Below are 22,390 nucleotides of genomic sequence, written 5' to 3' on the forward strand. Positions count from 1 at the left end.
AAAAATAATGCTTGAACAAGTCATATTTATTAACAAAGAGATCTATGCTCATTTCATCTCAAACATATTTCAAAGTAGCTGAAAGGTGTTTCTATTACCAAATCTATTCCTACCTGAATATCAGTTAAATGTAGCATGGTCTTTTTGTAAGAGAGGATGTCAAAGTCTGTTGCTTTCCAAACAACATGATTGAAAAATTCACCTACTTTTCTCTTTTTTGTTATTACAATAAGATACGTGCCTGTAAAACAGAAGGATTCTGGTTAGCAATACTGATTTGTCTTCTACTAATATAAGGCAGTTCTAGCAAAAAGGAAGCAGGGAAGTTGGCAGGGACACTGAACTTCATGCCTTGCTTCAAATAGTTTGCAATGTTTGTCATCACCACTACAATCTTGAGAGCTGGAATTGTCTTCCACTCCAAAACATGACGAAGCATGTTTCTGTTGTACTGCTCCATGTACCAGTTTTCAGGAGATGCATGGACACTGTGGTTTTTAAATGATATTCCGGCTGCATGTACTCATCACAAATCGCCATTCCCAAAGATTGTCAAATAGGCAACCGCAAATTTGAATGCTCTTTCACTTCAAAACCATCATTGGCGGGGGGACGGATTGTGGCTGAGCCCTCAACATAATGTGCTGCTTTTATAAGCAAGACTTAAAACACAAAGAGGGAACATTAAAAATATGCAATGCCACACATGCAGCCTAAAATGATGACATTCCAGCAGAGTGGTACCACATAACAATTCTGAATGTGCACAGGCTCTTATTATAAGATCTCAAAATATCTGTGAGACATCATAAATAATACTTCTTCATAACTGAAATTCTCATACCTGCCACTAGACGGATTGTCCCCAAAATGCCATATATTTGCCTAGTAACTGCTGAAGGCGGAATATCTTTCTTAACTGCAAAGGAAAAACAGGATACACTGTCTCAGTATACCAGTATTAGATCTATCACATGCAGCCAAACACAATCCAATAAGATTTAAATGACCCTGTGTGCATAATAAATAGTTTAACATTACTAAGATCAAAACTAAAAACTTGAAAATTTAAACACATGGAACTAACACTAATTATTAGATGAATTTGGAATCATTCACACATTAGATGAGATTCTTTCCACAACCCCCCGCCAATACAGACTTGATTTACTGAAGCCTCAAAATCAGTGCTGTATTTAGCAGTACCTGACTTCAATACTTTTACCTGTCTCTGCAGGTAAAAGTCTCAGGAGAGGATTTGTGAGTATGGAAAGGTGCATTTATTTTAGAAGAATTACCATCAACACTGGGGGCTACAGAGTCATAAGAACCAAAACACAACCAGGAAAATGATGGGGGTGGGGGAGAATTATTTGTTACCATCAACAGAAAGTAGGAAATAAAAAATATGCAGCAATGCCACTGCTTTTAAAGGATGCAGATAGCCGGTTGGGGGGTAGAATGTTAGAACCACCTACACTTTATAGTTTAAGAGGTTTAACTATATTTATTGTTTTAATTAAACAGTAAGTCCCAGGGAATTACTAGTTCAGCAGTGGGTCTGGGAACCTCTAACTAAATTGTTACCTCCTCATCAGACTGCAATTCCTAAAATTCTTTGGCGGAAGCCACAACAGTTATATGACAGAAATCAATGTAATGTACCAAAGCTTTCTGAAATTACTTTTAATTGTTGGAGTAGATTCGGTTGTTCTTAGGTCCCACCTCCCTTTTTAGTGGCTGTGTGGAGTGGTAGGATTCTATTGTTTCTGTTCATTGTTTGTTTTGTTGGTCTTTTTTGCCGTTGTTACTATTGTAATGTTGTATATGCTTTTAACTGATTATATCAGATACTGTAAATCACCTTTCTGAATAAACAAATAAATAAAGATGTTCCACAAGAGCTGACAGGAAGCAAAATTCACCTAGCAGGTTTTAAGCTTATTCCACCATGGAGCATCCCTGCCACCATTGATACGTACAGGAAAAACACAGAAAAGTTCTGAGTCATCACTGCTTCTTTCCTTCCTTCACCAAATATTGATTCAGTATTGAATTGTTTCTTCTACTAGAAACATATTGCAACCAGGAAGTGTGGTGTTTGTACAGCTAAAGCCAACTGGATTCATATACTGCTACACAATAAACAGAATTTCCTAAACGTTTCTATTCCAAAGCTCATTGCTTGAATATAAGCTTGAGAAACTTGAATATACATAATAATTTTCACAAACACACACTAAAATTTTAGAATGTACAGGTAAATGAAAATAAATTTGATCGATCAAGAAATGTATAAACAGATATAGTATTACGAAGGAGGAAGGATAACTGATGGGTTTATGAGCCAGATTTGTGATGGTTTTCAGGTTGCTGGCTAATTTACTGTGTAGCTTAAAGTAAAACAATTTAAGGCTAAACTACAGCATTTCCAAAGTGATGATGAAAAATACCTGTAAGAGTGACCTCTGTGGAGACTCTGTCAATGGAAAGTACGTCATTAGCTCCATCATCACAAGCTTCCACATAAAACCTTTCTGGCGTTATGTGCCTAAAATGCAAGAAATGTGCAAGATCACCATCAGACAAGCAACATCACTTTAAAATACTAGGGCTTGCTGGAATTCTTATCACAATCACCCATAGGAAGAAAAGCTATATACCCAATATGCAAGACAGTAAACAAAGACAGGAAGTAAAAAGCTCCGGTTTGGGAAAGAGCTGTAGTGGTAGAGCATCTTCTTTGAATGCAAAAAGTGCCAGGTTCAAACTCCAATATCTCTAGGCATGGCTGGGAAAGACTCTCTGTTTGAAACCATGAGAGTGTTTCATAAATGTACTACCGAGCTGGTTGGACCAATAGTCTGAGTTCATATAAGGCAATGCCCTATGTTTAGCATCAATACAGTGGTGCCTCGCAAGACGAAAATAATCCGTTCCGCAAGTCTCTTCGTCTAGCGGTTTTTACGTCTTGTGAAGCAACCCTATTAGCGGCTTAGCGCTATTAGCGGCTTAGCAGATATTAAAGGCTTAGCGGCTAAAAGGCTATTAGCGGCTTAGAAAAACGGGGGGGGGGGGGAGCAGAAAAAAATTGGAACACTCGCAAGACGTTTTCATCTTGCGAAGCAAGCCCATAGGGAAATTCGTCTTGCGAAGCAGCTCAAAAATGGAAAACCCTTTCGTCTAGCGGGTTTTCCGTCTTGCGAGGCATTCGTCTTGTGGGGCACCACTGTATAGTCAAACCTCAAATCTTACTACTTTGAGGAAACTTTGAAAACAAAACTTAAATTTGAAAGGAAGAAGCACTCTTCCTAAAAGAGGAAGATCTCTCACATGCGTAACATTCCATTTTTGATGTAACTGAATTATCTCTGCACCTTCCAGTCCATCTCCCAATGCTTCATTGTGCGTCTCTTGATTCTTCCTATACCTCCCCACTTTCACCATGTGTTCTGGGCACTGGGCAGAACATACAAATTACAGGACATACCACAAAACACTCAACTAAATGGAGATAACCACAGTGGATGAGAAATGTGATTTAAGAAGTCTGTAGTTTAAATATCACTTCAGAGCAAGACACCAAGAATAAAAAAATCTACTTTAAGTGTATTTGCTTTCTAACGCTTTCTTCAAAAGAAAAAAGACATTCTGCTCAGAATGGCACGTACTAATAACCTAACTAAATTACATTATTAGGCACAGACACGCATGACATGCAAACGATGCGAGATCAAACAATGGAATCACATTTCCATATTCACAGCAAATAGCAGCTATCCAGCAAAAGGAAAGAGCAACCAATTCACTTTCATTTTCAGCAAGAAAAGCATATGGGAGCCCATATTTTTTATTAGCAAAACAACTTGACAGCTTCAAACAGAGCAATGCAAGATAAGAAGTGGGGGGAAGCTGCCTCTGAGCAGCTGATTTAGGAGAAGGGACAAGATATCTATGCACTGTTAAGCAGTGAGATTGGCAAAACAGGGTGAGAGGAGAGAAAGGGAGCGCAAGCCTCGGATGCAGTCATCCATTATGCTGGCAGAGGCCAATTACAAGGCACTCAAAACTAAGGACTGACAACAGGGAGGATCTCTGAGCAGGGCAACTAAAGTAGGTAAGCCATTTCCATGCTTATCAGCTGGAAAATGGGTAGGGCCCCTTGCTGCTTGATGTTTCAGCCACCTGATTCCACACACAGTTTTCACAGCAGCAAGGTTTTTCATCCCAGATAGAAATCTTGGAAGCTCAGAAATGCAAACCTCCCCCTCCTACTGCCTTTTTCCATTCCTTAGTCTAAGGTAACAGATATTGCTAGAACTTTAGACAGGCTATCAAATAGAGATACAGTACAGTACAAAGAAGAATGAGAAAAACCTGCAGAGCATCTCACATTTAAAAAGCACTAAAGGAGGATAAACTAAAATCTGAAACTGGCTGGTGGGTCTAAAGACTGAAGCCTCCTCAACTACTTTGAGTATTAAGACTGTTTCATGTTCAGATCCTATTTATATAGGTGCTGTACAGCTTAGGGCTAATTCCTGCACACATACCTCGCTTACAGTCTAGCACTGGAACTGTTGCAACTGAAAAGACAAGTGCTGCTTATGGTGATATTAGGCATAGGAGCATCTTATCCTATGCTTAGCCATGCCAACCAATTCAGAAATGCACATCGTTTAATGCTGACATCATCAAATAAAATTACTGTGTATGAGCAAATGCATGTTCCATCTGCTTTGTTCTTTGACTGCAACACAATATGATTGGATGGATTAATATGGAATTTCTCAGGGACTTTGACATACAAAATGCTTTATACTCCATCTCTCTTATCCTCGCCAAAAATATAATAGAGCAACAGAGAGTCTCATGACTCCTTACTTAGAAGAGAACGTCACATTCCCAGGAATCCTAAAGTTTGGCTCACTGCTCTCTCTCCCAGCCTGATCACCCAAACTCCAAAACTACATAACCCTCCTAACTAATGATCAAGTAGCACAGCACAGGGCATTTACAAACTCTCTTTAAAATCTTTATAGTTATTTTCTCAATCAATTGTACTGCAATCACTCTCTGGGTTCATTAACTTGCCACAGGAGTTTAACTCCTGGCATGGCTCATTATAGCATCTGCCTGGAAAACAAAATAAGATCAAATTGGTCCACCTTTGTAACTTCCTTTGCATATCAATCTACAGTTGCTGTCAATCTAGATGGCACAGGAGACAACTGAATTCCCCAACTACAGTATTCCGTAGTATTTTCTTATTGTTGCCTGTACGATCATGGTGCTTTGATTCCAAAGCTGTGCATTTCTTTATTTTATTAACAAAGGCAATGAGGGAATGGAGAGGCCTTGTTTCTCATTGCTCTTGAATGCTACTGCTATAAATTTGATTCAGCTTGCATTTAAAGCCAAATGTTCAACTTCTGAAACAATACGAGAATAGAACTATAGCCATCCTTCAAAGTTTGCACTTATCACAGTTTTGCAATACCAACCAATGTTTATAAAAATGTAGCAGCAAAAGAGGATATCCTGTCTCCCTAGTGCAACCTTGACTTGGTATTTCTTTGCGCCTTCATGTACTTCATGCCTAGTTCTCCTCTTCCTTCAAACTTCACCAAAATTTCCAGGTTATGGCCCTTTTCTGCCTTTCCACTCTATCTGTCTAAATGAATCTATCTCCAAAGTTATCCAGCAACAACTAGTAAGTTAAATAAATAAAATTAACAAGATGCCAACAAAGGCTTGCTTTAAAACAAAAACAAAAATCAACATTTGTTTCTTTTAGCAATATAACAACAGGGGCAAACATGTTCTTTAAAAATGAAAACTCAAAGTTATTCAATCTTGAGTTACCTAGATGAGCTAGTTTATATTTGAGATAAAGATCTTGTAATGAGGTCTTGTTTAGTTTTATGGTTTAGTTTCATAGGCTGCCAAACATATTTGGACGCATTTCAAATCACAAAATCCATGTATTATTTTTTCACTTGCAACCATCTCACAGAATGGGTAGACAATTCAGAGATAGACCTTACTGAATGCTTAATACTCATTTGGGATTTGCAGATGTAAGTCTTCTCTGCAAAAGCACCTTACTCTTTTTCCAATTAGGGGGAAAGACATTATGCACTTAGTATTTGATGCTCTAATGGCATATAAAGTTAGCATTGCATTCAGCATCCACTATCATTTCAGAATTCTTTTATACAGTTTCACTGCTCCAACCTTGATTTCAGTAATGTACATATTTCCATCATGAATGCTTAATATTATTCTAATACAGGAAGCTACTCAATGCCAGCAACCACAGATTGTCGAGAGAAGAATTCAAAAAAGGCACACATACCGTGCTGAGCAGTGCATCACCCATCCATCTTGACATTACCCTCAAACTAAAACGAGAATGAGGGCAGACAGGCCACATTACACTAACATTTATGCAGCACCCTGAACAGAGGTGATTCTGCAAATTGTATAAAACGTTACATTTCAGTTCTACTTACACTGCTCTGTGCTTCAAGTTGCCTCATGTCCCAATCAAATAATTTTCAATTGCATAACCCTTCTAAGTATCCCTATTAACATAACTAACCTTTTTTTAAGCAAAGCAGCAACAGCTTTCTTTAAAGAGAAAAAAATCATTTCTGCATGTTCTCGCTCGCTATTCATCTGATTTTATTAAAGCTGAGATGCTGCCTGTCAAATATAACGTGATCAAAAGAATGCCTTTTTCTATATGTCAGCCTACATTACTGAATGGCAAAGGCAAAAGTGACAGCTCCCTGTTCCAAGTCATGGCAGGATCTGGGTAGACACCTCCTTGAGAAGACACTTTCTACACTTCATGAGAACTACATTTAAAAGTGAACTTTCATCTTCTATAATTGACCTGCTCACATTTCAAACACAAAACCTGCAATTGTTTGGGGTGTCCTTGGGGTTCCAACTAAGAGTCAAAGGTAAAATCTCTTGAATATCGTTCAAAAAGTGAAGGTCATAAAATAAAAATTCCATATTAATACCTTTATCACTGACATTCATCCATATGTACATAACATAATAACTGACTGCAATACTTTCAAATTTTCATATTACTGGTTTTCCAACAGTTAATTCTGTTTCTGTTTCTCTTTATTTGCATGCCTACTATTTAAATACAAAAGACTTTAGTTATTAAACAGTATACAGTTTAAATATTTTTAATAAGTAAGTAGATCGCTGCTGTTTGGTTTTATTAATGTGTCCTATTGAGCTGTCTTTGTTATAAGCTTCATCGTTAAACTAATAGCAGCTAGGTGGGTACACTTGCATGCTCTCATTCTCATTTTTGCTCCACAAAGCAGCCCATCAATTGATTAATCTACATGCTCTCTTGAAATATTTCACAGCAGAATGCAAACATGGCTTGAGAAAATAAAAACAGTAAATATCATTCCTGAGGAACCTGTAGCTGGTCAGGGGTACTGCAACAATTAAACAATCTTTCTACACTTTGCTTTAATGTTGGCACTCTAAAATCAGGGACGGGGAAGCTGGTGTCCTCCAAATGTCATTGGTCTGGGATGACAGGGGTTGAGGGCACCAGATTTCGCATCCCTGCTCTAAAGGAAAAGCAGGATAGCCAAGGAACAATTGAATTAGCTTGTTGAAATTAAACTGAGGACACATGCAAGAAGAGGCCTGCATGCGCCTACCACTTGATCAGATAATGTCACAACTGAAACATATATCAGGTTACACAAGAATTAAACGTCAACAGAAAAAGTGACTTTAAATCCTCTTCTAATCCCAGTGGAAGTTGCAGGAAATTTTGCAATCCCCAAAGTACTTGAAAGGCCTATTTGAAAACACAACCACCTAAGTAATACAAATGACGACCCAGGAACAGAGTTTGATTTTGAACGATCCCCATAGTGAGTAGGCACTTAATTATTAAACACACACAAGACTGCAGAAATTAAATGTAACAGCATTGGTATACCTGATAATTTAAACTCTAACCTTCTAATTGTGCATATTTAGAAGAAAATTCCACTAATTTCATAGGTCTTATTTCCATGAAGGTACATTTTAAGATGAGGGTGCTAGATCTCTTTTAACCAACACTAAAGATGTTTACAAAAGAATCTCCCTGGAGTGCCCTGAGTCATCTTTCCGCCCAGAACCATATGTTCCCTTCCCTGGCATTTCTCATTTTGCTAGGCTAACCTTCGCTTCAGACATCGGTTATCTTGTTCCTGCAGGCTAGTGTTAGAAAGAATGCAACTGAGCCCCCTTTTAACTTCATTATGAATAATGCAATTACCAGAAAGACTGGCAGAGGTTGTTCTACTTTTCAGGAGACACAGTAAAGGCAGAATCACATTTGCAAAGAAACTGACAGGAGAAAACAAAGAATGGACTGCAGAGTGAAAGTGGAGAGGAAGTTCAGGTAAACCAAGAAGCTGCTTCTATGTAAGAATTTACAGGAATGGCATGCACTGCAACAAGAGGAAAGACAACAAAACCCTGAAATTACTATTACTTACACAATGTAAATTTTTACATGGAAGAGCCTCCATATTTGTAAGGAATTATGTTTGCTTTACTATTCATTCCCCCCCTTTACTGTCTTACCCACTTCGCTTCTCCTTGGAGAAACAGGCAGAATAGGCATTCAAAAAATAAAATAAAATACAGTAAGCAACTCATTCCCACTGGGAAGTAGTTAGTTAGTCCCCAAGATGTTGCAGCCTAGTTGTTAATCAGAGTACATATTATTCAGGTGCAGGACCCAGGGTGAGAAGAGCAGGTGTGTGATTAGCGATCTGAGGGTCAGATTAGAGGCCTGGGATGTTTGTTGTTGTTGTTTAGTCGTGTCAGCCATGAAACTCTCTGGGTGACCTTGGGCCAAACACCTTCTCCTCAGCCTTACCTCTTCACAGAGTTCTTAGCGAGCATAAAAAAAAGTGGATAAGAAAGACCTTGCACCAACCTATAGGCTGAGGATAGTTCAGTGGAGTGGAGCATGAGACTCAATATCAGCATTGTAAAATGGGGGGGGGATCCTAAATTGTAAGGGATTGACGACCCTCACACAGTCCCTTCCAACTCTACGGTTCTATGAACTCTCTGGAGGAAAAACCGCACCAGAAAAAAAGGAATAAATGTTGGTGTTGGGGGGGGAATACCCACTGAGAAGAAAAATGTAGGAAAGGCAATGTGACCCTGTGGAAACGCCCTCAATGAGATGAGCAACTATATAACCTTTAGAAGATGCGCAATGATGTGATGTGAAATGCTTTACTAATATACTGTGTGTGTTTGTGTGTGTGTGTGTGTGTGTGTTGGAAGCTGCCCAGTGTGGCTGGGGCGACCCAGTCGGAGGGGCGGGGTACGAACAATAAAACTGCTGCTGCTGCTGTTATTTAAGCAACATGGGGTGAGAGGGGTCGGAAATAGAAAAATAACCCAAGCTAGTCTGGTCGCGTCAGAAGATATTTTTGGCGGGGAAATGAAGCGACAGGGAAGATGAGGCGAGTGGAAGGAACTGTTTTGCTTGTGCAAAGCTGGGGGGGGGCAATCTGGGGCGGAGGGGGCGTCGCGGGAAAGAGGGGCAGCCGAGGAGGGAAGCTCGGAAAATGGCCACGGAAGGGGAGGAGGACGGAGAGGAGAGGCCGGTGGGTGGTGGCCGCCACTGCGGGTCTTGCCATTGGGACAGGGTGGTCTGCACTGCAGGGAGGGTTTTTTCCCCGCCCTCTCCCTCCCTCCCGCCAGGCCGCCGTCCACTCACAGCTTCAAGTTCTCGTAGGCTCCTGCCGCCGCCGCCATGGCTGCCCCCTCAGCTGCTCGCCTCTGAAGTGCCGCCCGGCTCCTCCGCATCCAGGACTCTCGCCTCACCTCTCACCTGACGCGCCTGGGCCTTTCGGGACGGAGCGCCGCTCGGGACAAAGCTACTCGGAAAGCATTTCGGCGTCGGGCGAAGGCGGCGGCTGATTGGAGGAGGCCGCCGCTCAAGGCCACGCCGGCCTTACGCTCGCGGAGAGGGAGGGGGGAGAGGGCGGGCGGGAGCTCGGAATTGTGACGCTGCTAAGGCGCGAGCTGCGGGCGACGCCGAACGCAGCCCGAGCCCGGATTGGCCGCGAGATTCGCTTGGGCTCCGCCTCCGCATAAAATAATAAAAAAAGCTTCTCGCTGGCTACTGGCCGAAGCGAAGGCGCCTGGGAGGGTTTTGATTGGCTGGCTATCCCCCCGCCCATCCAATTGAGAGAGGAGTAAGATTCTGCGGCGGATGAATTTAGAATATAGGCAGAGAAGCGTTATCCAGCAGCGGGGCCAGTGGCGCAATGGATAACGCGTCTGACTACGGATCAGAAGATTCTAGGTTCGACTCCTGGCTGGCTCGGCCGTATTTTTTCCTCCTACTGCTTATTTAATTCAGGTTAGAGTTTTGAGCAGTGGGATCGCAAAATTCTCAACACTTTCTGATTCAGTTGGCTGCAGATCCACTGTCGCAACTGCAGTCCCGAAACTCCTGGTGCATTTGTTTTTGTTTGATTTGATCTTTCTATGCCGCTTTTCATTCAAATGAATCCCAGAGCGGCTTACAAAGAATAAATAACAGCGTCATTATAGCACTTATATAACATAATAGAACATCAGAAATACAGCATAGAGTAATTAACAAAGAATCAGTCAAACAACTGCAATCTATAAACACTGTTAACAAAGCAACAACAAAAATTAAGCTGAAACATCACAATTAAACCAAAAGTCATATGATTAGCAAAGCAATACTGCATTTGTAATCCATAAAACAATATTAACGATGGTAAAAGATTAAGCACTGTTAAGTTCATATGCACACTCTCCATACTCCCATAATTTTTTATTGTACTGTGTGACATACCAAAATTCCGATCCAAAATAAAGCTATTAACTTTTGCCAAAAGTGCAGGTTTTCCAAATTGCAATGTGAGAATTTTCTCAAAACTATGACTACTGTATTAACTACTACATTGCACTATTAGTTTATGAGTACCACCCGTCTTTATACAGTGGTACCTCGGGTTACATACGCTTCAGGTTACATATGCTTCAGGTTACAGACTCCGCTAACCCAGAAATAGTGCTTCAGGTTAAGAACTTTGCTTCAGGATAAGAACAGAAATCGTGCTCCGGCGGCGCAGCGGCAGTAGGAGGCCCCATTAGCTAAAGTGGTGCTTCAGGTTAAGAACAGTTTCAGGTTAAGAACGGACCTTCGGAACGAATTAAGTACTTAACAATGTATAGGGGTAGTTCTTCCACTGTTGGAGGCTTGGCATTGGGGGGGGGGGCCACAATAAAAGTTCCATCAGTTTTCAGCTTCCTAAAGTGCCTCATGTTGGCTGCACACCTGACCTTTCCTGCTGTGCCACCCTTATAACAGCTGGGCAGGAGAAGGAGCCTGGGCGTTCACTTAGACACTGAAGAAGTCAGCAAAGACCCAGATCTTTAAGTAGCACTCTGTGGATTGGTGCGGAGAAGATTGTGGAAGCTGGCAGTATCGTCTGGGTTATTTTCAGGAATGCACATGAATCTCTATGCTTGCCCCAAAGACATCTTTGTGGATGTCCCATGCAGAGCACACCCAAAGGCCTGAAGATTTTCTGGACACTCCCCACAAAAATCTCTCACAGCACCCATCGCTTTGTGGGTGCCCTTGATCAAATGCTTGCAGAACGCCTGGAGTTCACTGTTAATAAGCAGTAGCACATAAGAGGTCCTAAGATACACGGTTCAGATATAGATAGAGAATCACAAATAGAGTTTTGTGCAGAGTATACTGCAGAGAAGATCCAAGTGGAAACCACTTGAAGCTGAGCTGGTTTAACTAGGGCAGACAGGAGGCTGGGAGCAGGTCACTGGCTCAGAGGCCATGGTACTACCTCCATACAGATGGAAAACCAACCCGCAGAAAGCTCAAGGGCTTTTTAGCCAGGACCTGTTTGCACAACAGCCATTGCAGTTTTCTTTGCGCAATGTTTGCTAGAGGTTGCTGCAATGGTGTGTGTGTGTGTTTTTGCAAAAGGATGTTCCTCTTAGCAGAAGTGCACTGTGTGCAAAGTGAAAATGCCATTAGGGCTTGCTTTGACAGCAATTTATAGACAATGAACCACCCCTCCCACCTTGTTGCACCTTTGTACACACAGTACAGGGACCATGAGAATGGTGAGCAGCAGCAACAGTGACAACCACAGGAGGAGCCCATGTTGTCCCAGGAGAGACTGCAGGATCCTGAAAAGGGAGCTTTGGGCATAGGTGGCCAAGGAGCCTCAAAATAGCATCAAGTTGTACTCACCTTACACAGGTTACCCTTGATGAATGTTTGGGACCAACAGTGAGCAGATGCTGCAAGTGACATGAGCGTCTTGTATTTCTGCTTATGTGTGTATGGCATGCATGTTTATAAGTGCAAACCTATCAGTGAAATTCCCATGCAGGGAATCGTCAGAAGACGTTCAGTGTGTGCACTTTGCATGCCACTGACTACCGCCACAAAGTTACAGTGGACAAAATGAAAGCCATTCCTGTTATAGGTAACTTTCTTTCCCTGTACTGTAATAAGAGTTCTGTTGACATCTATTTTATGGGTTAGCTCCCACAGCTGAACAGTTTGTTGCCCTCACTGTGGACCTATTATGTCAGCTTTCACTCCTTAGGAGAGTAGTAAGCAAATTCAACTGGTTGAACTGAAGGAGATCAACGAGAGATGGATGGGGTACTACTACTACTACTACTACAGCGGTACCTTGGGTTACATACGCTTCAGGTTACATACGCTTCAGGTTACAGACTCTGCTAACCCAGAAATAGTGCTTCAGGTTAAGAACTTTGCTTCAGGATGAGAAAAGAAATTGTGCTCCAGCAGGAGGCCCCATTAGCTAAAGTGGTGCTTCAGGTTAAGAACAGTTTCAGGTTAGGAACGGATCTCCGGAACGGATTAAGTACTTAACCCGAGGTACCACTGTACTACCAGTAATAATGATATATCATCTACAATGTTCATTAGAAATAATACTTTTTAAAGACCTTGTTTTATGTTGATGGCTGTTTGGAAATGCAGTTTGTTTTTAGTAAGTATTTTGATTGTGCGTGTGAGCTTAATTTGGACAGGTGGTTCGTTTGCTTTAACTCATTTTGCTGTTCATTTATTAGCTGCCTTGTGTTTCTTTGGAAAATTAGGTGTTTTTTTTAAAAAAATCAATAAGTCGAATCTGAAGATTGCTCAAGGTTCAGTACCAAGTTTATTCAAGTGATTGTTTACTCCTTTATTTAATATTGCATCCGTCATGCGAGGGCACAAACCGGTGAGGTTCAAAATTTGCCCTAGTCGTGATGGCAGGAGGCTACTCTGACACCCTCTTCTTTTTCTTTAAATTCCTCCTCCGCGTCCTTTCCTTCCACTCGCGACGACTCCTCCGAGCCTGAAGGTGGCGCTCGCTCCCCGACAACCTTTCCCCTTCCCGCCCACGTGCTTTCCACTTCCGGGGCCTGGAACAGAGCAAGGGGCGGGGCTTCCGGCCATTCACAGCGCGCTCCTGAGGGAAACGCCACTCGGGGTTTCTCTTCGGCAGCGTCGGGAGCGGCCTAGTTTTCGGCTGCCTGCCTGCGGCTGCTCCTCCTCCGCCGCGCTCGGTCCTCTTCCTTTCCCCCCTCTCCTTTTCGCCTTCGCCCCGGAGGAAGCTGCGGCCTCAGGTTCGCGCCCGACGCCTTCGCCGCCATGAAGCTCGTGAGGTAAAAGGGCGAGCGCGTGGCCGGGGCGGGAAGGGGCGGGAAAAAGACGTTGGGCAGACGCGGCTCGGGCCTGGGCGCGGCGTCGGAGCTCGCGCGGCCGGCGTCTCCTCCCAGGCGCCCTTGCGCCCCCCTCTGCTGCTGCTGCTGCTACGCCCCCCCCCCCGCAGCATCACCTCACGCAACGGCCCCCCTCCCCCGCCACTCTGCCTTTTTCCCGCCTCTGGCCTTTGTCATATAGCAGGTGTGGACGGTGGGGTGTTGCTTGCTTTGGTTGTTTTTTAGGGGTGAGGTGCTTAGCCTCCAACACTAACCCGATAAACATAGGGATGTCCTATTCCTTTTTTTAATTTTTTTTTTTTTAGTTTTCAATCACAACAACCCAATAATAGCCTCATCATAACAATGCCAAATCATAATACAGTGGTACCACTGTAGTAGTAATAATAAATAAAAAACAGTGCACCCTCCCCCTCACACAGAAAATCTCCCCATGTTCGCATGGGCAGACTGAGGAGAGGATTTGGGTGACGGCTGATTGCTATGGCGCCCTCTGCATGGGTTGAGCTATTGCCCCTTCACTCCAGCCTATCGGCTTAACCTGAGGTACCACTGTAATAGCCTCATCACAACAATGCCAAATCATAATACAATTAATAATACCAATCACTGAGATGGCAAATTAAACAATTTAGGTCCCCCCCCCCACGTGCTGGAATTAACAGTTTGATTATTTTCTTTGTTTCTGCGTTCCAAAGTATTACAGATTTCAAATACGTTCCAGTTCAAATACCAATCTGGGATGTCCTATTCCGTAATAATAATAGTCATGGTAATATGGTCATACAGCCACTTCGGGTCACGTTTTTTCAGGTCACGTACGCTCCAAAACCCGGAAGTACCGGAACGGGTTACTTCCAGGTTTTGGAGGTCGCGCATATGCAGAAGTGCTAAATTGCTCTTTGTGCATGTGCAGAAGGACTGAATCGCAACCCGCGCTTGCGCAGACGCGCCGCTGCGGGTTGCAAACATGCATCTTGCATGGATCACGTTCGCAACCCGAGCATCCACTGTCATATTCTGACTTGCAGTTGCCCCAGCCGCTCTGGGAAGCCTCCATAAAAAAAAAAAACACCTTGCCTATACAGGGATGTCTTCTGAAGGTTGTATAGCTACTTATTTCCTTGGCTTGGGGGATGCACAACTCCATGCCCTTCAATATTTATCCCATGAAAATAGGGACATTCTGTTCTATAATAATAAGAGAAATAATAATTTTATTACTTATATCCTGCCCATCTGACTGAGTTGCCCCAGCTGCTCTGGGCAGCTTCCAAAATGTGTGTGGGGTGGGAAACCATAATAAAACATTAGACATTTTAAAACTTCCCTATACAAGGTTGTCTTCAAATGTATTCTAAAGGTTATTTAGTTACTTTTCTCCTTGTCTCGGGACAGGAGTCGCATAACTCTATAGCCTCTAACATTCCTCCGATCAAAATAGGGGCATCTTAAGGAAAACTGGGACATTCCGGGATCAAATCAGAAACCAGAATGGCTTTTGTAAATCCAGGACTGTTGCTGGAAAATAGGGGCAATTGGGGGGTCTGGAGGTGGGGTTAAAAGGTGGGATCCCTAGCCCCAAACGAATAAATGATAATTTGCAGTGCTTCCTTCCCCCTTTGTAGTTTTAGGTTATGAACCTCCGTGAGACATATGGATGAAGGGCACTGTACAAATTAGTAAATAATAATAATCGGCGAGTTGCCTAATAGAAACGGTTCTCTGGGCAGCAGTAAAACGGCTAGCACTTTTGCAAAACTAAACAGGATCCTGCCATGGTTTCAGGTGGGAGGGGGAATCCCCATGTGCTGAGATTCCTGCTTCACAGGGGGTTGGACTAGGTGACCCTCAGAGTCCCTTCCAATTCTGTGATTTTAGGATTCTCTGTTTAGTAAACTGGAAAGGAGGAGGAAGAAGAAAATTGTAAGTTAATCACATCCAGCCAGCAGTGGCACAAGAATAAAATTAGTTGTGGACAGGCACAAATCAATCTCCAGCAACTGATCTAGTTAGCATAACAAGAATGTTGAACTATTTTGATTGTTGTTAGCCGCCCTGAGCCCAGCTTTGGCTAGGGAGGGCGGGATATAAATAAAATTTTTTATTATTATTATTTATTATTAAGAACCTGCTAATGATAAGCCAAAACTTGCAAGGTTGCTGTAGTTTTGCAGAGACTGTAATAAAATACTGCTGATAACAAAATAGGTATTTTTAAAGGCCTGGGAGAATAATAAATCCCTGCCTGGTGCTGATAGGAGCCGAAGTAAGCCTTTCCAGGGAGAATATTCTATAGGTGGGGGCACTGCAAAAAAGGCCATCCCGCTTGTGACTTGTCATCTAGGCTTCTTTATGAGGGGACCTTTGGAGAAAGGCCAGTTGATGGACTTGTGGGGGGTGGGCCAGGCTGTCCATAGGAGAGGGTGAGGACCCAGGGAAAATTGCACTAGTTGCGGGGGTCTCCAGAGCACCTGCTTCTGCCCCTCCTCTTAATGGCACACCCCTCTTTACTTAAAATTGTTCTGTTGCAGGAAGTGGTGAGTCCTTTTTTAGGGCAAGACATTCTGGATGAAGTGGTTCAGGGGAAGGACTCATTGAGAGCAAGGGGGAGTGAGTGCCACTGCAGCCTCTGCATCACTAGTAGGAAAACAAAAGTAAACCGGGGACAGGTGTGCAGTGCATTGCCCTGACCCTTGAGGTACCATGGAGTCAGCACTGGATATGGGAGTTTAGATACTCTGTGCTCTCATAAACTTCCACAGCTGCCTCTCCTTTTTTAAACCATATCCACTTAACCAAACTTGCTGGACTGGAGAATCCCTAATTTCCACAGATAAGTCTCATTGAGACTAATACGAGGAGCTGCTTGCATGTTAAGTTATCCATTGGCTGGTGGGGTGGTCCAGAAATGATTGTGCATTTTTTAAACATAGCAGACAAAGGTCTCTATAATTTTAGCACTTAGTACCAGCGCATTGAGTTGGAAATGTTATTGTTTCATTTATGCATTGCAGGTTTCTAATGAAACTTAGTCATGAAACTGTAACCATAGAACTGAAGAACGGGACCCAAGTACATGGAACTATCACAGGTATGGGATTTGGGATATCTTGAATGTTAGATTCCTTTTGTGAAACATTAGGCAGTTCTAGTCTTTCATTTAAATGTTTGATTAGTCCACCTTTCTCAAGAAATTCCAATATGCTTAGGTGCACCATCCCATCTTGTTCCCCAAAATCTGTGAATCAGGTTAGGTTAATGAAGGCTACTCCACTGAGTTTCATAGCACAGCAGAGGGGAGGTTTTTCCTTATTGAAATCCAGTGCATTGAAAATATATCACACTGGCTTTCAGAGTATGCATTTTTGCTCGGCTATAATGCTTGCATAGCTGGTGTTAAATAGAGCTAAGTGATTGGGGATGAGAGGTGGTTGTTTAATGACTTGTAACTTGCCTAGGTGGAATCTGTCTGTATATACTGACATCTTCATTTATATCATCACCAGAATAAGGGAGAGGGATAATGCTTTGAACTATGAGTGTATGTGTTAGTTATATCTAAGTACTGTTGCAGTAGGCAGAGGTAATAGTGAAATACCTCTGCACTGACTGAATACTAAAAGGGTCCAGTGGTGTAGGCAATGCAGATAAAATGATTTAAATATAATAGCTTTTTATGAATTGTATTTTTCTTCTGGTTTTGAGTAGCAATTTTTCTACAGCTGTGCTATGATGACTACACATGTAGGACATTCATTTTGCTTTCCCGCTGTAAAGCACTTACCGAATTTTTTGCTCTATAAGACGCACATTTTCCCCTCCAAAAATTAAGGGGAAATGTGTTTGCGTCTTATGGAGCAAATGCGGGCTCCTTGGCTTCAGTGATAGCAACGCGAAGCCTCCGAAGGGCAGTGGGGTCACTCCTGCCGCGCTCTGGAGGCTTCGCGTTGCTTTCGCTGAAGCCTGGAGATCAAGAGGGGTCTGTGCGCACTGACTCCTCTCACTCTCCAGGCTTCAAAGATAGCCGCCTGAAGCCTCCGGAGCACGGTGGGAGCTCCCGCTGCGCTCCGGAGGCTTCAGGTTCCTTTCGCTGAAGGGTAGGTGCCCCTTCAGCTAAGGCGTAGCGCCCCTTCAGCTAAGCGGGAGGATAAATGGAAGGGGCTCCGTTTCTCCTGCCGCTTCAGTGAAGGGGCGCTGCGCAGAGAGGGGGAGAATTTTTTTTCTTGTTCTCCCCCTCTAAAACAAGGTGCGTCCTATAGAGCGAAAAATACGGTGATGTCTTTTAGATGGCATGGCAAATGTAGTACAGTACCTTATACTACTCTCCATTTAGAAACTCTGTAATTATTAATATAAGTCACTTTGAAAACAGTGTAGAGGAAGCTTCCTGTTCTTTATGTTTCAGGAGTGGATGTCAGTATGAATACACATCTTAAAGCTGTAAAGATGACTCTGAAGAACAGAGAACCTGTCCAGCTGGAGACGTTAAGTATTCGAGGCAACAATATTAGGTATTTCATTCTGCCAGATAGTTTGCCTCTGGATACCTTGCTGGTGGATGTTGAACCAAAAGTCAAATCCAAGAAAAGGGAAGCAGGTTAGTGATTTGATTTCAAACCACCAAGAATGTATTTGCTGTCTATACACGAGCACTTCAGTTTGTCCTTAATTGCAATATGAATTCTCATGAGGGGCTTGGGGGGGGTGGCAGTGGCTTGTTGTGCAGGAGGGAGCCAGGAAAGCCTTGTTAGACAAGCATATGACTGGATCTAACCCTGATCTTTTGTGGCACCAACAAATCCAGATGTTACCCGTTTCATATTGCCAGGTTTAAAATTATTTGGTAGGGAGGGATATGAAAATTTTCATGTTGAACAATAGAGTTGTTCATGTTACACTCAGAAGCCACCAGTTTCCTGTAGGCAAAATTCTTAATTCTGTTGCTCTTTAAACAGTGAAATCTACTGGACGAACTAATCTGTTCTGGAATCTATCCTTGTCCCCAAAAGGAGATGTGGAATTTACAGGCTTTATTCCTGCTTAACGTATTTATTTGGGCTTTGACAAAAACTGCAGCAGTAACCTGCCTACTTGTAATGGCGCTCACAACACGTAACACATCTTTTTGACTTCTTTAATGAATTGATTTGTTATCCAAAGTGGGAAACAGTACGGTAGCTGTATACCATTTTGCAACCAAATTACTAAGATTACTTCAATAAAAAGTTAAAACAAAATGTTTAAATGATAGAAGTTTTGAGTCCAAAATATGGCATGACCGTTATATACTGCGATTCCAAGTTTTTGAAGGAAGTTTTTTGTCTTTGTGTTCAGTTGCAGGGAGAGGACGTGGCAGAGGACGTGGGAGAGGCAGAGCACGTGGCAGGGGGAGAGGAGGTCCAAGACGATAATTTCTTTATAGCCACTAAAAATGTCGGGCAACTTTGGATATTTTTTGTACAGGTTTTGTTTCATTGTCCATTTTTAATAAACAAATGTGGGAAATGTCGTGTCAGTTAAGGTCAAGTTATATACTTCAATCTTACTGGAATTTTGATTATACATGCCTTTGTAACCTCTAGTACTGTTCAATCCAAACTTTAACTTCCTTAAATTGGTATATACTAAAATTTATTCAAAATTCCCATAAAGATATGGAATGTGCTCATTGTGGTGTAGTCCTTATTCCCGCCACATATTCTGTTATAACAAAAGACCTTGCATTTTTTGTGTTTTCAACGTTGCTTGAAATTCCATACACCTTCAGTTTCAACTAATATTTGAGTATATTTCTTTTAAGTTTTTGCCTGGAAGAATGGATGTAGGCTGTTAAGTATTAAATCAGCATTTACATACATTGGTGAATTTAATTGAAAGGAGTTTGGCATAGAAAGTGAAACTGCGTTACTAATGGAAAAACCTATAACTTCTGGGAACTTCTAAATTTCACACCAATAGCTTTTTGAATTCGAAGTACTTTTTCAGCCTTGCTGATAAATACATAGATGATCTATGCGTAACCTACAAGCATTTGTTAGAAGCCTCAGAACATCCACTTTCTTTTTAAAAAATGTTCAGCTTTTACTCTTTTAGAGATTAAAACTTTGTCAACACTTGATCATGGTTCAGGAAAGGAAATCCAGTAAAAAGAACACCTGACTTTTTAAATCTCTTGTGGCTTGTCTGGACTCATGTTTATCCTATGGTTGAAGGTAATGTTAAAAATATTGAATAATGTGGCACTATGTGCTACTGAGAACATTAATGCGCACATTACCTTGATATAACTAAAATGTCCAGTCTTGAGTTCCCCAGCTCATGAAACAGCTCCAGCGTAGCTCTTCCTTACTTTTAACAGCCCAACCCCACTCTCCTTTAAGGCATCTCTAGAAAAGTGGGGAAATTCATTTGAGTGATACATCTTGGAAACTGCTCTTTACATTGCATATAAACATTGCTAGCTGATTACTGAGCTTATATCGCTTCTAAAGAAGCCTTTAAGCACCTACTAAAATATAGATCCCATGAATAATACAAATAACATGGTCACACTGCATTATACATGGAAAAATTATTTGTGCACGTTGCAGCTTTCTTGCACTGCAAGCCTTTCTTCCTGTACTTCAGATGGAGTAGGAATACACTTCTACTAAAGTGAAGATTGTTCAGAAGAAGGCAGAGTGAATTGACCAGTATATACTGTGCACAGTCCAAGGTGTTTGTAAGCCACCGTGTTGCGTTCGTACCCCTCAGAGACAATCTTAAATCTTCCATCTGCTATAGGACAGTTCTCTTGACCATTCATTGGTAAGACAGTAGTAAAATTCTGCATGCTTGTTAATGGTTGCAGGTTATTGCTGTTGTAGTCTTCAAGGTGGTTTGCAAAGGTTGCAGCTGTTGATGACGTTCTCATAAGTCCAGAACTAAGGATTTGTTCTTTTCATTATAAAAGTTACTAATGCTCCCAGTGGTATGCACAAAGTGGGGGCTGCGACAAGCAGCCCAATAACTGCTAGGGCGCCACTTGGATAATCTTTTGTAACCAGCTGACCCTGCAAGAGAGAGGACCAGATGTAAAACAAAAGTCTATTAATGCAGATATGCTACTGTGCAAATTTAGAATTGATGGGATGCACTTTTTTCAGAGACCCTGCATTGCTTTCAAAGTGAGCACCTCATCTTTGATGCTTCCTAGCAGAAATACTTAAAACTGAAATTCGGACTGCTACAGGGCTATGTACCGCAAGGCCTTTTAGTGAGCAGAGGGCATGTAAAGTTTCATCTGACCACTGCATTTGAAAAACAACAACTTGATAATGACCACTGTTCTCTAATATGCAACATGTCAAGCAGCTAATGCTTCTGTAACATACATTTCGTATGTACAGCTGTGTTCTGATTTTTTAAAACTAAAACTTAAAAATTACATTTCTGTAGAGATGTTGCAACAAATTACATATTAACTTCAAAAACTTGATTTGATTAATATCTCATGACAAACCTAGTTTGTCTTAAACTATGGTTCAATCCTGAACATGTCTTCTTGCCCACGCTGTGCAGGTCATATTTCGTCTTCTTCCCCCTCCCAGAGACAGCTCAGACAACAAGTATGGCTTGTTATTTATTCCTAACCAGTACTGACTTTTCATTGAAAGAAATGAACCCTGATCCAGGTTTGGTTAACTTGACAAGCCATAGCATGGCTTGTTTGAATCACATGGGAGGAAGGAAAGTCAGGATCTTATGTTCATGATTAAGCCAATGACATGCAAACCAGCTCTGTCAAATTATAGCTTTGCTCGTTTTGTAAAACTTCAGATGGATATTTGAATTGTAATCATTGAACCTGAACATATGTATGCTGTGAATTGTTTCAGCGGGGGGGGGGGGAATCTTCAAGTTGTATTTTATTCTACATGCTAAGCTGCTTTGAAGCTTACTGGGCCTGTTTTTATCAATGCTCCTCAAAGTGGCTGTGGTGTAAGCCATTCCAGAACCCTGGCTGCTAATACATCTTTTCTGCAAGAGGACATGAAAACAGCTGCGGTATGGTCTAAAGATAGCTAAAGGTAAAGGTAAAGGTACCCCTGCCCGAACGGGCCAGTCTTGACAGACTCTGGGGTTTGTGCGCCCATCTCACATTTATTGGCCGGGGGCCAGCGCTGTCCGGAGACACTTCCGGGTCACGTGGCCAGCGTGACAACGCTGCTCTGACGAGCCAGAGCCGCACACGGAACGCCGTTTACCTTCCCGCTGGTAAGCGGTACCTATTTATCTACTTGCCCCCTGCTAGGTGCTTTCGAACTGCTAGGTTGGCAGGCGCTGGGACCGAGCAGCGGGAGCGCACCCCGCCGCGGGGATTCGAACCGCCGACCTTTCGATCGGCAAGCCCTAGGCGCTGAGGCTTTAGCCCACAGCGCCACCCGCGTCCCTGAAAGATAGCTAGAACAGTGCTTTCTGTAGATTGTGATTATTTAACTTGACAAGTATTCAGCATGTGTCTCATACTCATACTCTGGGTCTAATAGGGTGATTAAAACTTAACACGACTAAAGCCTATTGA

At 42.3% G+C, this 22,390-nt stretch overlaps 3 protein-coding genes across 8 annotated transcripts in view; 1 reads left to right on the forward strand and 2 right to left on the reverse strand.

The window, feature by feature from the left end:
- Nucleotides 1-10,021, reverse strand: part of SACM1L (SAC1 like phosphatidylinositide phosphatase) — a 33,716-nt gene extending 23,695 nt beyond the window's left edge. Inside the window, exons 1-4 of the mRNA XM_082193040.1 lie at nucleotides 9,785-10,021; nucleotides 2,454-2,551; nucleotides 845-919; nucleotides 114-241 (exon numbers count right to left, since the gene is read on the reverse strand). Coding sequence (XP_082049166.1) covers nucleotides 114-241; nucleotides 845-919; nucleotides 2,454-2,551; nucleotides 9,785-9,873 — 390 coding nt within the window. The 5' untranslated portion in view covers nucleotides 9,874-10,021. The remainder of the gene's footprint in view (nucleotides 1-113; nucleotides 242-844; nucleotides 920-2,453; nucleotides 2,552-9,784) is intronic.
- Nucleotides 10,022-13,364: 3,343 nt separating this feature from the next.
- Nucleotides 13,365-19,332, forward strand: SNRPD1 (small nuclear ribonucleoprotein D1 polypeptide). Of its 2 annotated transcripts, none has more exons than XM_082193158.1 (4): nucleotides 13,365-13,767; nucleotides 16,842-16,918; nucleotides 18,233-18,424; nucleotides 19,162-19,332. In XM_082193158.1, exons 1-4 carry the CDS (start codon nucleotides 13,754-13,756, stop codon nucleotides 19,236-19,238), a joined length of 360 nt encoding a protein of 119 aa, XP_082049284.1. In that variant the 5' UTR covers nucleotides 13,365-13,753; the 3' UTR covers nucleotides 19,239-19,332. The 2 variants fall into 2 exon arrangements, with proteins under 2 accessions (XP_082049284.1, XP_082049285.1); XM_082193159.1 differs by lacking the exon at nucleotides 13,365-13,767 and adding an exon at nucleotides 13,962-14,008.
- The window catches only part of SLC6A20 (solute carrier family 6 member 20), a 30,106-nt gene continuing 26,912 nt past the window's right edge, over nucleotides 19,197-22,390 (reverse strand). For all 5 annotated transcript variants that reach the window (XM_082193032.1, XM_082193033.1, XM_082193031.1 and 2 more), the window contains exon 11: nucleotides 19,197-20,879. In XM_082193032.1, the coding sequence (XP_082049158.1) occupies nucleotides 20,751-20,879 (129 nt within the window). In that variant the 3' untranslated portion in view covers nucleotides 19,197-20,750. The remainder of the gene's footprint in view (nucleotides 20,880-22,390) is intronic.

This window comes from Podarcis vaucheri (genome assembly GCF_965113315.1).
Source record: "Podarcis vaucheri genome assembly, chromosome: 12".
NCBI lineage: Eukaryota > Metazoa > Chordata > Lepidosauria > Squamata > Lacertidae > Podarcis > Podarcis vaucheri.

What these genes read in the sequence shown, in the direction of transcription:
- SNRPD1 (XM_082193158.1), top strand. An exon ending in AGTACATGGAACTATCACAG is followed by an intron (nt 16,919 to 18,232) that starts GTATGGGATTTG and finishes TTTATGTTTCAG; the next exon opens with GAGTGGATGTCAGTATGAAT. An exon ending in ATCCAAGAAAAGGGAAGCAG is followed by an intron (nt 18,425 to 19,161) that starts GTTAGTGATTTG and finishes CTTTGTGTTCAG; the next exon opens with TTGCAGGGAGAGGACGTGGC.